General features: G+C 44.2%; 1 protein-coding gene across 3 annotated transcripts in view; it reads right to left on the minus strand.

Moving 5' to 3' along the window:
• fam107b (family with sequence similarity 107 member B) overlaps nucleotides 1-17,049 on the minus strand; it is a 130,669-nt gene that overhangs the window by 14,483 nt on the left and 99,137 nt on the right. For all 3 annotated transcript variants that reach the window (XM_080207765.1, XM_080207766.1, XM_080207767.1), the window contains exon 2: nucleotides 3,302-3,485. In XM_080207765.1, the coding sequence (XP_080063891.1) occupies nucleotides 3,302-3,432 (131 nt within the window). In that variant the 5' untranslated portion in view covers nucleotides 3,433-3,485. The remainder of the gene's footprint in view (nucleotides 1-3,301; nucleotides 3,486-17,049) is intronic.

Consider the following 17,049-nt stretch of genomic DNA (forward strand, 5'->3'; position numbering starts at 1 on the left):
CTCGTTCTTCTACACTCCAGGGAATAAAGTCCTAACCTATTCAATCTCTCTCTGTAACTCAGCTTCTCAAGTCCCGGCAACATCCTTGTGAACCTTCTCTGCACTCTTTCAACCTTATTTACATCCTTCCTGTAACTAGGTGACCAAAACTGTACACAATACTCTAAATTCGGCCTCACCAATGCCTTATATAACCTTACCATAACACTCCAACTTTTATACTCGATATTCTGATTTATAAAGGCCAATGTACCAAAAGCACTCTTTATGACCCTATCCACCTGTGATGTCACTTTTAGGGAATTCTGTACCTGTATTCCCAGATCCCTGTTCAACTGCACTCTTCAGAGTCCTACCATTTACCCTGTACGTTCTACTTTGGTTTGTCCTTCCAAAGTGCAATACCTCACACTTGTCTGCGTTAAATTCCATTTGCCATTTTTGTGGCCATGGAGAAGCAAAAAAAAAACTATGGAAAACCCCCAAAATGGGAAAACCATGTGGGAAAGTCTCTCTGGCTCCTTCGTGGGATTGAAACCAGCCTTGACTATAATGTAATAGATGATTTCAATGCAGTTGGAGATATGTTTCAGAGGAACATTGCAAGTGAGACTAGACCATCTGCTGTGAAGGCACTTTTGAATAAAACAATAACACATGGGAGTTCCCAGACTCCAGTGGTGATATCCAGCTGGAATCCCAGGATCAGGCGGGTGGATCACACATTGTTGATAATTCCCTGTTTACAGCTCCCTCTGGAAAAGAAGGAGACAGGAGAAACCAATGGAACAAGTTGGTACTTGCAGCTGGAAGCAGACAGCCTACTCCTGGCACCTGGGCAGAACTGTCTGGCTTTGCCACATGATGAGATAAACACCACCTGAAGCACAAGCAATCTCCACATTAACCCTTCCGAATGCAGTAGCTGTTCACATTAGTTTGTTCCAGCTGAAACTAGGCACTGTCACAATGGACAGTTTCCTGCTGTACACTCTGTTTTGGGCTGAGATTAGAATGTGGGGTGGCATGGTGGCACAGTGGTTCACATTGCTGCCTCACAGCACCAGGGACCTGGGTTCAATTCCCAGCTTGGGTTACAGTCTGTATGGAGTTTGCACATCCCCTCCTTCCACATTCCAAAGATTTGCAGGTTAGGTTGATTGGCCACGCTAAATTGACCCTTAGCGTCAGGAGGTTAGTAGGGTAAATAAGTAGGGTTATGAGGAGAGGGCCGGGGTGGGATTGTGGTTGGTGCAGATTCGATGGGCTGAATGGCCTCCTTCTGCACTGTAGGGATTCTATAATTCTGAAAGACACGCTGGTTAGGTGCATTGACCTGAACAGGCACCAGAGTGTGGCAACTTGGGGAATTTCACAGTAACTTATTTGCAGTGTTAATGTCAGCCTCCTTGTGACTAATAAATAAACTTTAAGATTAGTAAATGGCAGGAAGTTTATCCACAGTGGTTAATTAATTCTCATGGAACAAATTTACAACAGTAAAATGGAAAAACGCAAGCATTTTTGCGGTAAAAAAAATGTTGTCGACTTGGGGATCTTGGTTCATTTTCCTTCCCCGATTCCAGAGTCTCATTTTTGTTCAGACTGACTGGTTCAACACGGTGAATGAATCAGTCCTGGGGCCACAGGGTCTGAGTCAATTCTGTACTAGGCAGTGTATTCACCCACTGAGCCATCAGGATGGGTTCCCCAATGCTTCTGATCACCATCGAGATCAGGTTTCAGAGCAGCTGTTCTGCACTGTTTCCTGGAACCTCCCCCAGGTCAGGGAAGAATTTCCTTTCACATGACAGAAATGGCATGTCGCTGGAAGGTATGTTCATTTTCCAGCCAATAACACAAACAATGGGATAAAGAGAGATAGACATTGAACATAGAACATAACAGCGCAGATCAGGCCCTTCGGCCCACAATGTTGCGCTGACCAATTAAAAAGCAATGACCCTCTAACCTAAACCAATCCCTTTTCGTCCATAAACCTATCCACGGATCTCTTAAACGCCCCCAAACTCGGCTCATTTACAACTGCAGCAGGCAGGGCATTCCAATCCCTCACCACCCTCTGGGTAAAGAACCTACCCCTGACATCCGTCCTATAACTACCACCCCTTAATTTAAAGCTATGCTCCCTCGTGCTAGCTTTCTCCATCCGATGAAAAAGGTCATCACTGTCCACCCTATCTAAACCTCTAATCATCTTACATGTTTCAATAAGGTCCCCTCTTAGCCGCCTTCTTTCTAACGAAAACAACCTCAAAGTCTCTCCTCATAGGACCTCCCCTCCATACCAGGCAACATCCTGGTAAACCTCCTCTGCACCCTCTCCAATGCCTCCACATCCTTCCTATAATGTGGGGACCAGAACTGCACACAATACTCCAAGTGCGGCCGCACCAGAATTTTATACAGTTGCAACATGACGCTGCGGCTCCTAAATTCAATCCCCCTACCAATAAACGCCAAGATACCGTATGCCTTCCTAACAACCTTATCTACTTGATTCCCAACTTTCAGGGATCTATGTACACATATACCTAGATCCCTCTGTTCATCAACACTATTCAGAGTCCTACCGTTAGTCCTATACTCTATACATCTGTTATTCCTGCCAAAGTGAATTACCTCACACTTTTCCACATTAAACTCCATCCGCCACCTCTCGGCCCAGCTCTGCAACTTGTCCAAGTCTCTCTGTAAACTATGACACCCCTCCTCACTATCTACCACACCTCCGACTTTGGTGTCATCAGCAAATTTACTAATCCACCCAACTATACCCTCATCCAGATCATTAATAAAAATTAAACAGCAGTGGCCCCAAAACAGATCCCTGAGGCACACCACTTGTAACTGAACTCCATGACGAATACTTATCAACCACCACCCTGTCTCCTATCCGCCAGCCAATTCCTGATCCAATTAACTAAATCACCCTCAATCCCATACGTCTGCATTTTCTGCAGAAGCCTTCCACGGTGAACCTTATCAAACGCCTTACTAAAGTCCAACAACTTTCATTTATATAGCACCTTCATCATAGGGTGGGACTTTCCTGCCTGCCCCGCAGACGTGGCTCATCATTGGCCACTGGCAAGAGAACACCACTGGCTATTGGCAGGATCTTCCTGTCCCAACGTCTATGGCGTTTTGTGTGGCTCGCTCCTCCCGCCCACAGTGCATTGCTCAGCAGGACAGGAACGTCCAGCCAGCAGGAAGAGCTGGAAGATTCTCCTCATTGCTGGAGATTTGAGTCATGATACAATTCAGATTACGTATCTACCTTTTCTGGTTTATTATAAGCTCTCGGTGGAGATCCTGGTGATTTTTTGATGTCTTCACAGGGTTGATGAGTTTTTTTGGTTTAATAAGTTCTGCACCATCTTCATCATCGATATGGTCTGGTTCAGCCATTGTGCTGTTCCCAAAACCCTGCACCTTACAGTCCAACTCTGGCTTCTCACTTTCTGTAAAACAAAATCCAAATAAAAGCTAATTTAGGTGTGTATAATCCCAAGGTAATTTTACTATATTTGAATGGCTCACAGCAGCAGATGGGATGTTCGTTTCCTCTAGCTGATAAGTTTGCATAAATTCCTTTGTATTCCACTTTAACCAGCCTTTGTTAACCAGTTTACTCGAACAAATGCGTCATCATCTGCAGCAGAATTGCACTGAACCACAATCTAAGTTACTGGCCCGGAATATCCCCCACTCTAACATTACCACCAAATCAGGGATCACCCCTGGTTCAAAGAGCCTTGATGTGGAGGTGCCGGTGTTGGACTGGGGTAATACCCCAATGAAGAACACGGGAGAACATGCCAGAAGCAACATTAGGCATATCTAAAAATAAAACAAAAACAGGAAATGCTGGAAAATCTCAGCAGGTCTGACAGCATCTGTAGGGAGGCAATAGAAGATTTAAAGTTTGAAGTTTATCAGTGTCACAAGTAGGTCTACATTCACATTGTAATGAAGTTACTGTGAAAATCCCCGAGTCGCCACACTCCTGCACCTATTGGGGCACACAGGGAGAATTTAGCATGGCCAGTGCATCTAACTTGCACATCTTTAGACTGTGGGAGGAAACTGGAGCACAGAGGAAACCCACACAGATACAGGGAGAATGTGCAAACTCCACACAGTGACCCAACTGGGAATTGAACCCAGATCCCTGGTGCTGTGAGGCAGCAGTGCTAACTGCTGTGCCACCATGGCACTGTGCCAACTTTGAGTCTAGGTGCCCCTTCATCAGAGCTAAGAGCAAAGGACTCAGATTTTGCTAACCCTATCCTCATGCTATAAATCTCTGCTGATTCTCTTAGCTCTGACGAAGGGTCATCTGCACTCAAATCTTTGCCTGTATCCTCTCCCCACGCAGATGCTGTCAGACCTGAGATTTTCCAGTACTTTATGTTTTTGTTTCAGATTCCAGCTTCCACAGTAATTTGCTTGTATCTAAACATGAGTTGTCAATCTGGTGAAGCTATTACACAGAACTACTTGTATGCTAAGCAGCAAGAAATAGACAATTCTGCAACAAACAGATCAAATCCAAACTCTGCAGTCCTGCCACATTCAACTCTGAATGGTGGTGGACAATTAAACAACTCACTGGAGGAGGAGGAGACTTCACAACAATCCCCATCCTCAGTGATGGAGGAGCCCAGCACATCAGTGCAAAAAGATGAGGCTGAAGCATCCACAGCAATCTTCAACCAGAAGGACTGAGTGGATGACCCATCTTGGTCTCCATCCTAGCCAAGCTGTTCCAGTCCAGCTACGACACTGGCATCTACTCAACAATGTGAAAAATTGCACAGCTATGTCCTGTACATAAGAAACAGGACAAATCCAACCTGATCAATTACTGCACCATCAGTCTACTCTCGATCAATAAAGTGAAAGAAGGGGTCACTCAGCTCCTGATCCCATTACAGCCCTGGGTCAAACATGGACAGAGGTGAGGTAAGAGTGACAGACCTTGACATCAAGGCCACATTTGACTGAGTGTGACATCGAGGGGCCCTAGCCAAATGGGAATCAGGGGAAACCTCTCCATTGGTTGGAGTCATACTTGACATAGGAAGATGATTGTGGTTGTGGAGAGTCAGTCATCTCAGCTCCAGGACATCTCTGCAGGAGTCCCTCAGGGTAGTGTCCTAGGCCTAACCATCATCAATAGCTTCATTAATGACCTTCCCTCTATCATTAGGTCAGAAATAGGGATGTTTGCACAACGTTCAGCACCATTCGTGACTCCTTAGATACTGAAGCAGTCCATGTTCAAATGCAGCAAGACCTACACAATGTGCAGACTTGGGCTGACAAGTGGCAAATAACATTCATGCCACACAAATGCCTGTCAAAGACCATCACCAGAGAGGACTTAACTATCACCCCTTGATCTTCAGTAGCAATACCATCACTGAATCCCCCACTATCAACATCCTGGGGTTACTATTGGCCAGAAACTCAACTGGACTAGCTATATAAATAATGAGGCCACCAGAACAGGCCAAAGGCTAGGGATCCTGCAGCAAGTATCTTGCCTCGTGACACTCCCTCCCCTCCTCAACCCCACCCCACTCCCTCCAAAGCTTGTCCACCATCTACAAGCACAGGATTGTAATGGAATACTCTCCACTTGCCTGGATGAGTGCAGCTCAAAAAAAACAGTCAACATCATCCAGGACAAAGTGGCCCGCTGATTGTTGCCCCTTCCAAACATTCACTCCCTCCACCACCTATGAACAGTGGCAGCAGTATGTACCATCTACAAGATGCACTGCAGGAACTTACCAAGGTTCCTTAGGCAGCACCTTCCAAACCCCCGAGTGCTACCATCTAGGACAAGGGCAGCAGATACTTGGGAACACCACTACCTGGAGGTTCCCCTCCAAGCCACTCACCCCCATTTGGTTTATGGATGGAAAGGGATTGGTTTAGGTTAGAGGGTCATTGCTTTTTTAATTGGTCGGCGCAACATCGTGGGCCGAAGGGCCTGTTCTGCGCTGTTCTATGTTCACATGGAAATATATTGGCTGTTCCCTCACTGTTGCTGGGCCAAAATCCTGGAATTCCCTCCCTACGTTGGGTGTACCTACAACACAGGGACTGCAGGAAGCTCAGCATCACCTTCTCAGGGACGATTAGGGATGGGCAATAAATGCTGGCCTTGAATGCATTTTAAAAAAGAATCCTTCCAACACACGCCAGTGGTGCAGTAGGAGAGATTCCCGGTTAGCTGGCCATCTGTGTGATGGAAGGAATGTCGGAGCTTCTAACATCACTATTGAAATGTGACTGATGCCTCAACATGTTGGTTTCCCTGGGTGAACTGTAATACACGAGTACCACAGGTTTCATTGTCTATTTGCACAGAAATGCCCAAAATATCAGCTGACTGTGGCCAATCACCTGGAACTCTTGTTATTTGTCACACTAATAATTCTTTTTGAGAGCAACTTTACAATAAACTAAAAGACACAAAAGGTTGTCAAATCCTTTCACTCTACTTCCGAACCCTGCCATCTCTAATTTATAAGTATAAGTTTATTTATTAGTCACAAGTAAGGCGTATGTTAACACAGCAATGAAGTTACTGTGAAATTCCCCTAGTCGTCACATTCCAGCATCTGTTTGGGTCAATGCACCCTAACCAGCACGTCGTTCAGACTGTGGGAGGAAACTGGAGCACCTGGAGGAGACCCACGCAGACACGGGGAGAACGTGCAGACTCTGCACAGACAGTGACCCAAGCCAGGAATTGAACCCAGGTCCCTGGTGCTGTGAGGCAGCAGTGCTAACCACTGTACCACCCCATCACTGAATGTACTCTGCACATTGTCTGGCTGTTCATCCCAGTGGGATTCTCCAGTCCCGATATGGTGAATGGAGATTTGGCTGAGCATCAAATTCTCTGTCCTCTCTGGTAGCAGCGATGGGGTGTGAACGGCTGGAGAATTCCAGCCAATTACCTCCATGGACAGAGCTGCATGCGAGACCCGAATTTTGGAAACCTACAAAAATGTTTGGTCCAAGTTGGAAGATGTCACCCCAGTCAAATGATCCCAGAAATGTTTCACTTTTGTCTGGTAAGATGGAAAGCCAGTAAACAAAACAGCTCATTGCCTGAAAATGCTTCATGTGTCACAAACTGCCTGGTAACAGTTATAAAACATTAGAAAAAAGTCATCCTCAGTATTCTAACCACTTGTTTTACTGTCTCAGCAGGAAGTTGGCCAGTGTTCTCTTTTATTAAAAAAAGCCAGCATATTGGCTCTGAAGCCACTGTAAAAATTCTTGTAGCACAAAGAATGTATGGAATGGTCTGCAAATGTAATAAACTCACTGAAATTTACTGTGAGAATCTGTCTTGTAACCTCTGACAGGAAAGTTGGATAACCTGTTTGATTCTTGACAATTTCCCCCAAGACTTTCAGCATTATTTGCATCACATCAAGTTTGATATGGAAGTAGAATTTTCCACAGACAGTTTGGAAAATTTGAGGCGTTCGTTGTTCGGTTGAGCTGTGGCCTGCGCCAACTACAGTCTCCACTTTTGCAAACGTTCACAATCCGAAAACTTGACAGTCGGAGTCATAATGGCACAGAATGAGGCCATTCAGCCCATTGATTTCCTGATAGCTCTCAGTAGAGCCAGTCAGTCCCAATCTCCCGTTCTTTTCCCGTAGCCTGGCAAATTTATTTTGCAAAGTGCCCGTCCGAATTGTGAAATCATTCATTGGCTGGAAAATTCTAGCCCTGTAGACTGGCAGGATATTTGTCCCACGGAGATTTCATTGGTTTGCTGGCACAGTGGTGGCAGTGAGAAAATTCTGGCCATTGTCTCCGCCTCCAGTACCCTCACCTCACTTTTGTTTTTCACTTTTCAAGGGAGCCAATATATCGGTACATCATTGTCCCTCACTGCCAGGTCTCTTGTTTGTGACCATAACCTACTAGCCCACTATCCTCTCCAATAATGTGAACAAGTAGGTTGTCTATCTAGCACACATCCCTCTATTAAACATTAGAGGAGAGTGGCACAATGTTCAAGCTGAAAACTTCTCCAAGTCTGGCATCTACTTGTGTAGGACAGTTTGACAAAGGTGTTTGTGTGCAGAAAGCACTTACTGGAAGAGTATTTAGGGAGGTTCATAAACCCTGACTGGTTGGAGTTGACGTCATATAAGCTTAAACTAAATCTGGGATGCTAGTTTCCACACAGAATCTCTCACTTCCCTTTCCTCTGCTTAACCAAAACCATACACACACATTTAACAAGTTTACTTCACATCAAAAACAGCCACAAAGCTGCTGGATTGGTTCTATTGGCACTTTGTTTTTAAACCTTATTTATTAGTAGCAAAAGTAGGCTGACATTAACACTGCAATGAAGTAACTGTGAAAATCCCTTTTGAAGATTGTACTTTGAAATTATTAGCATTTTCAAAATCATTGACATTTTTTCCTCTCCATTCTCTGATTAATTTATTCCCCTCAGCAGGCTATCATCGGGCCAGCGCTGAGGGGGCACCGCTCTGTCAGAGATGAAACATTAAATGAAGGCCCATCCAGTCCCTTAGTTGACACAAACGATCACGTGACAATATTCTGAACAGCTAGGAGGTCACTCCAGTGACCTGCCCAATATTTATTCCTCAATTAATATCATCAAAAACTGTTGATCTGATTATCTCATTGCTGCTTGTGGGATCTTGCTGTGCACAAAATGGCTCCTGCGTTTCCTCTGTTACAACAGATAAGGATCAGCCACATTACTGTGCATCTGGAGTCACATGTAGGCCAGACTGGGCATCATGAACCAGATTCTATGACAATCTCCTAGTTTCATACTCGTACTTACTGCTACTTGCTTTTTATTCCAGATCTTATTTCATTAAGTGAATTTAAATCCCCAAGACGTATCCAGGTTATTAATCCGAGCCTTTGGGTTACTAGTCTGATAACATAACCATTCTGTTAGCGTACTCTTAGCTGCTGGTTTATTCAGATGAGCTGAGCCTTTTGTCCACCTGTGTCTGAGAAACAGGACAGTCAGCACCTCCAGGGACACCATTTACATTACTGCTTTGGAAGCTGAGGCTTTGGGCCCCGGCAGCAGAAGGTACGGTCACCAATGGTAACGTGATTAAAATCAGGAGTGCACAAGAGGCCAGGATTGGAAAGACGCAAAGATCTTAAGTCCACAATGTAATTCATTTCAAATTAATGTGAACGGTGAAACTGAAAGTCAGTTATTCTCTGGAAAAACAACTTGCTAGGTGGGTACTGGTGGGGCTCTGGATGGTGACAGCGAACTAGCGGCATTATAAACACACCATTGTGTGTCAGAGTTTGGTAGAATCAATGACATTTTTGCCATGTCTCACATAAATGGAGTTTCAGGAGATTGTCATTGACTTCAGGAAGCGTAAAGAACATGCCCCTGTCTACATCAACAGTGCAAAGTAGAAACGGTTGACAGCTTCAAATTTTTAGGTGTCCAGATCACCAACATGGTTAAGAAAGCTCACCAGTGCCTCCACTTCCTCAGATGATTAAGGAAATGTCAGCTACGACTCTCACCAACTTTTACAGATGCACCATAGAAATCATTCTTTCTGGTTGTATCAGAGCTTGGTATGGGCTCCTGCTCCACCCACGACCACAAGGAACTATAAAAGATTGTGACTGTAGCCCAATCCATCACACAAACCAGCCTCCCATCCATTAACACTGTCTACGCTTCCCACCGACTCGGTAAAGCAGCCAGCATAATCAAGGACCCCGATGCATCCGGGACATTCTCTCTTCCACCTTCTTCCGTTGGGAAAAAGATACAAAAGTCTGAGGTCATGTACCAACTGACTCAAGAACAGCTTCTTCCCTGCTGCTATCAGACTTTTGAATGGACTTATCTCGCATTAAGTTGATCTTTCTCTACACCCTAGCTATGATTGTAACACTACATTCTGCACTCTCATTTCCTGCTCTATGAATGGTATGCTTTGTCTGCATAGCACCCAAGAAACAATACTTTTCACTGTATGTTAATACATGTGACAATAATAAATCAAACAAAATCAAATCAAATCATCCGAGGTTCTAAACAAGCCATTTGGAGAAACTCTTGTCTGAAATATCAAATCATCGAAGGTTAACTGACTTCAACACTTGTCAATTATTGTTCTACGAAGATAATCCAACAGGAAGCTTACAGAAACATTGGGAATGATAGGGTTATCTACACTCGTTATACACAAACAACCTGCATTCATATAACACCTTTAACATTGGAATGTCCCAAGATACTTCGCAGGAATATTATCAAACAGAATTTGACACCAGGACACATGGAGAGAAGACCAAAATCTAGTCAAAGACTCAGGGTGGAATTTTCCATTCTCTGCACAGAGTGCTGCTGAGGTGAGAGATCCACATGGAACTTGAAGACCGCACACCAGCTTTCTGTCCAGATAATCCAGCACTCTGGTGAGGCCCACACTGGCCTGGCAGGGCAGGGGGGTGCTGGAAAATACCAGTAACTGGGAATCTCTGATAGGCAACACAGGACCCAGCCCACCACCAATATGCACATGGACACCCCCCTCACTGGACATGGGAAGCCCCCCTATAGTCACAGGGAACCCTCCCCACTAAAAACACATGAAGACCCTTGCCCATGGACGCAGGGGACTCTCCCCCACGCACACTGGAACCCCTCCCCCCTACCCTGCAATGGAGCTCCCCAGAGGGCTCCCTCGGTACTCCCTCCTAATACTGCCTTGTCTCTTTGGGTGTCAGATGTTCAAGAGAATTAAAGGGACATCAAAGATCTTGAAGTTAATAATTCAAATTGATTTAATAGGCAGTGCATATTTGCATTCATTTAGCCTGACATAAAAGTCAAAGCTTATAGAAAAATAATTTTAAATGCCTGTGTTATAAACAGTTCTATGGTTTTGAAGGTATGTAACAGTAGAATTCTAGCAAAATATAAACTTCTTCAGGGAAGGAGGCAGGCTGGGGAAGCAGAAAATATTTACAAAAAAAGGAAAAATATATTATTTGATGCGAGTGCGTTGAAGTGTAAAATACTCTGGTATGTGATGTGTTCTCTATTCACTGGAGGCCTTTTTGTGAGTTGGCAGAACAGCCACTTGTGGAAATCTGTCACATCACACAGGTCCATCTGATTACACTTTCTCATGTTGCATCCTCTACAAATATTGAAATCCTATTTGTTTTTCAAGGTAGCAAAAAAACTGATTGTTCAGGAAGAAACATAGAACAGTACAGGCCCTTCGACTCTCGATGTTGTGCCGAGCTATGTCCAAACCCAAGATCAAGCTATCCCACTCCTTATCATTCTGGTGTGCCTATCCAATAACCGCTCGAAAGTTCCTAAAGTGTCCGACTCCACCGTCACAGCAGGCAGTGCATTCCACAGTCCAAACACTGAGTAAAGAATCTACCTCGGACATCCCTCCTGTATATCCCACCATGAACCTTATAGTTATGCCCCCAAGTAACAGCTACAGCCACCAGAGGAAATAGTCTCTGCTCGTCCACTCTATCTATCCCCCTCATCATCTTATAAACCTCTATTAAGTTGCCTCTCATCCTCCTCCACTCTAAAGAGAAAAGCCCCAGCTCCCTCAACCTTTCCTCATTGACCTACCCTCCAAACCAGGCAGCATCCGTAAATCTCCTCTGCACTCTCTCCAATGCTTCCACATCCTTCTTATACTGAGGTGACCAGAACTGCACACAATATTCCAAATGTGGTCTCACCAAGGTCCTGTACAGTTCCAACATAACCCCTTGACTCTTAATTGAAAACCCCCTGTTAATAAACACTAACAGTGTAAACCTTATTCATGGCTCTATCCACTTGAGTGGCAACCTTCAGAGATCCGTGGATGTGAATCCCAAGATTTCTCTGTTTCTCCACATTCCTCAGAACCCTGCTGTTGACCCTGTAATCCATATTCAAGGTTGTCTTGCCAAAATGAATCACCTCGCACTTATCAGGGTTAAGCTCCATCTGTCACTTTTCGGCCCAGCTCTGCATCCTATCAATGTCTCATTGCAGCCTGCAAGAGCCCTCCACTTCATCCATTACTCCACCAACCTTGGTGTCATCAGCAAATTTACTAACCCACCCTTCAGCCCCCGCTTCCAAGTCATTGATAAAAATCACAAATAGCAGAGGACCCAGCACTGATCCCTGTGGTACACCGCTGGTAACTGATCTCCAGTCTGAAAATTTTCCCTCCACCACCACCCTCTGTCTTCTATGAGATAGCCAGTTCCTTCTATCCCACACCTCCTTACTTTCTTCATAAGCCTACCATGGGGAACCTTATCAAGCGCCTTACTAAAATCCATGTATACGATGTCAACTTCTCTACCTTCATCTACACACTTAGCTACCTCCTCAAAGAATTCAATCAAATTTGAGAGGCAAGACTTACCCCTCAAATCTGTGATTATCCCGGATTAAGCTGCATCTTTCCAAATGGCCACAAATCCTATCCCTCAGGACCTTTTCCATTAGCTTACCAACCACTGAAGTAAGACTAATTGGCCTATAATTGCCAGGGTCATTCCTATATCCTTTCTTGGAGAGGAACAACATTCACCACTCTCCAGTCCTCTGGCACAATCCCTGTGGACAGTGAGGACCCAAAGATCAAAGCTAAAGCTTCCGCAATCTCATCCCTTGCCTCCCAAAGTATCCTAGGATGTATCCCATTTGGCCCAGGGGACTTATCGACCCTCACGTTTTTCAAAATTGCTAATACATCTTCCCTCAGAACATCTACCTCCTCCATCCTATCAGCCTATATCACACTTCCATCCTCAAAAACATGGCCCCCTCTCCATAGTGAACACTGAAGAAAAGTATTCACTCAACGCCTCACCTATATCACCTGACTCCATGCACAAGTTCCCACTGCTATCCTTGACTGGCCCCAACCTCACCCTGGTCATTCTTTTATTTCTCACATAAGGGTGAAAAGCCTGGGGGTTTTCCTTGATTCGACCCACCAAGGACTTCTCATGCCCCCTCCTAAGCTCTTTTTTTAAAACTCATTTCTTACTACTTGTAACCCTCAAGCAACCCAACTGAATCTTGTTTTCTCATCCTTACATACGCTTCCTTTTTCCCCCTTGACAAGACATTCAACCTTCTTTGTGAGCCATGGTTCCCTCACTTGGCCATTTCCTCTCTGCCTGTCAGGGACATACCTATCAAGGACACACAGTTTTTGTTCCTTGAACAAGCTCCACTTTTCATTTGTGCCTTTCCCTGACAGTTTCTGTTCCCATCTTATGCTCCCTAATTCTTGCCTAATTGCGTCATAATTACCCCTGCCCCAATTATAAACCCTGCCCTGCCGTGTGACCCTATCCCTCTCCATTGCAATAATGAAGGACACCGAATTGTGGTCACTATCTCCAAAGTGCTCTCCTGCAAACAAATCTAACACTTGGCCCCGTTCATTACCCAATACCAAGTCCAGTGTGGCCCCACCTCTTGTTGGCTTATCCACATATTGTGTCAGGAAACCCTCCTACACACACTGTACAAAAAGTGCCCCATCGAACTATTCAACCTGTAAAGGTTCCAATCAATATTTGGAAAGTTAAAGTCACCCATGATCACTACCCTGTGACCTCCATATCTATCCATAATCTGCTTTGCCATTTCCTCCTCCACATTCTATTACTATTTGGGGACCTATAGAAAGTTCCTAACAACATGACTGATCCTTTCCTATTTCTAACTTCAGCCCACATTACTTCAGTAAGCAGAGCACCCTCGAATGCCTTTCAGCAGCCATTAAACTATCCTTGATTAACAGTGCTGCTCCTCCATCTCTTTTACCACCTTCCCTACTCTTCCTGAAGAGTTTGGTAACTTCAATTGAGAAGAAGTAGCAAGTCCCTGTCTTTCTGAATAAGACAATTTCAGAATGGTTTGTCTATTGCCCCCTGAAGTCCAACCAGCTCGAGGGTACAAATCATAAAAAATATCCACAGTCATAGCTTGCGGATGTTGGAGGCTGTGATATTAGGTCCCACCCAGATATCAACAAAATTATTTTCCTGCACTTGGCAGGACAAAGATAAGAGGCATTCATTAGAAAAATGAAAAGTTACTGCTGAATCTCAAAGATTACTGAGTTCACAGTTGATAATAATGTTGTGAGGAATATAAATATATATTTATGAAGTATACTTTACTTCAATCCAGACATATTACTTGTCTGAAGCTGGATTCTCGTTTAAGAAAAGTTGTCTCCTATCTTTATGTATCTCTCTCTTTCTTACACACTATCCTATTTTATACATCCCCGAACAGCAATACATAACCTCTTGTTAACGATACTCTAACAGGACTATAGCGCTTGTCTTGTGATAGCAACATTCACATAATGGTCTCACTTTTATACCTAATGTCAGTCTTTATGGATCAGTCACTTTCCACAGTACAGTATAAATACAGTCAATAAACATGTACTACACACTGGAAAACCAGACCTCAATGGCACAATCATACACCTATACTACCCTCCCTCACCAGATCCTGCCATTTATACATCGAAATGCAATCAGTGTAAGAACTGTAAGGTACAGGGCTAATAAAAACAAGAGGAGTTTAGTTAGCTCCTCATCGAGTCAGATCACAGAATCCTTACAGTGCAGGAGGCCAGTTGGCCCATCGAATCTGCACCCACCACCATCCCACCCAGACCATAACCCTGCAACCCCACATATTTACGCTGTTAATCCTCCTGGCACAAAGGGTCAGTTTAGCATGGCCAATCCACCTAACCTGCACATTTTGAGAGGAAACCGGAGCACCCAGAGGAAAGCCTTGGGGTGAACATGCAAACTCCACGCAGTCACTTGAGGCCAGAACTGAACCTAGGTCCCTGATGCTGGGAGGCAACAGTGCTAACCACTGTTTCACTCCTAATCATGGCTGGTTTGTATTTTAACTCCGTTTATTCACCTTGTTTCCATAAGGTTTTATTATAGAATCAAAGAATCCCTACAATGCAGAAGGAGACCTTTTGGCCCATCAAGTCTGTACCGACCACAATTCCACCCAGGCCTTATTTCCATGACCCCACACATTTACCCTTCTAATCTTTCTGACACTATGGGTCAATTTAACATGGCCAATCCACCTAACTTGCACATCTTTGGACACCAAGGGACAATTTAGCATGCCCAATCCATTGAAGCTGCGCATCTTTGGACTGTGGGAGGAAACTGGAGCACCCGGAGGAAACACACGCAGATACGGGGAGAACGTGCAAACACTGCACAGACGGTGATCCGAGGCCAGAATTGAACAGTGGCCGCTGGCGCTGTGGGACAGCAGTGCTGTGCTGCTTTAGGCCTAATCATAATGCTCAGTTTTGTCACACTCCAGAATAAAATCATTGAGCTTTTCCAGAGCTCTCTCAATGTCACTTGGTAACTAATTGACTGGAGGGCACCTTCTACTGATTCATCTGCTGATTATTTTCTCTCCTCCTCTCTCTTAGAAGTTGAACCTTGCTATTGATGTGCCTAAATCTGAGGGCTTGATTATAATCCTTTTCACTCCTGTTGTTAGTACATTAAAGGATGAAGGGAATTATATCACGTTTCTTCAATAATTTCACACAGCATTTACAAAAGGATATCTTTGATTTCTAGGGTTTTGTTACAGGGGAAGGGAAATTGTGGACAGTAATTTCAGTTCAAATTGCTACTGCATCTATGCAACGGCTGACAGTATATCAGAATAGCTTCTACTCATGTTACAATGCTAAGCAGCGGCCAAATTCTGACATTGAATAAACACCTATATTGTTACTATGTCAAAACTTCAACAAACTTGAAAATTTACCATTATGGATAAAATCCAAGTACACGAGGCTAGATTGCAGGATTAACAGTCAACAACCCGATGTGTGCGAACAATTGTTAACTGGTTAGTTCAAAGAAGCAAAAATACCCAGATTATCACAAAATATAACTTGCTATTTGAATTAATTAAATGCAAAACGGAGAGGCCATCTGTTTGTGCTAGTAGCTTTGTGTGTTTTCCCAGTGTTAGCCAGCTGATAGAAAATCTAATTGTAACACAGCGTGGTTTTCTTGCAAACAGCATCATTATAGCTTACCTTGAACCATGGGTTAGGGTTCATGGGCTACCACTTTGTATATCCGGCAGCCTCAGTGAAAGGTTTCTCAAAACCCTTCCTCATTATATTCATACTCCAAAAGAATGTTCTGCTCCCATGGCTGACTGTCTTCTCAAGATGTTTGTAAGGTTATGTGGCTTTTCCCAAACTGGGTGTTCAGCATGTGTTTTATTACCCAAGATCATTTGTTAACCCAAGATCTTCTGGCTAATTATTAAAGCGCTGCATTAACTTAGGAGTTTCAGTCCTTATTTGGAAAAAAGCCAGAACCAGGGGAACCTGCACATTTATCCTACGTCAGAGCTGTATTTAAGCACCTGTGCTGCATTGTAAACAGGGATTGGTGGCAGTCTCTCTTCTATTTACGAGACAGTAAGATACACATGAATAAGAAAAGGCATTTGTCCCTCCCCACTCATCAATCCAGAGGAACTGCAGCTGTATGTCTGGTTTTATCTAAAGGAAAAGTTTTAAACAAAAGATGTGATTTCTATATGTGGTAGGGAACTAAGCTAGGCACGATAAATACAAGATAGTCACTAATAAATCTAACGGTGCCTACAGCAGCAACATCATTACACAGGGAGTGGTTAGAATCTCACTACCGCAGGGAGTAGGCGCGGTGAATAATGTAGATGCACTCAAGGGCTAGATAAACATGAGGGGGAAAGGAATACAAGGACAGATGAAAGTGATAGGAAAGAGAAACCAACAAATCAAGCCTGACCTGCACCATGGGTAGGAGAACATGATAATAGGGTGGGTGAAGGGGTGGGTAGAGGTTTGTGTGGAGCATAGACGCTAACAT

This window comes from Carcharhinus amblyrhynchos, chromosome 19 (genome assembly GCF_965287045.1).
Source record: "Carcharhinus amblyrhynchos chromosome 19, sCarAmb.v2.hapA, whole genome shotgun sequence".
In the NCBI taxonomy this organism is placed as follows: Eukaryota; Metazoa; Chordata; class Chondrichthyes; order Carcharhiniformes; family Carcharhinidae; genus Carcharhinus; species Carcharhinus amblyrhynchos.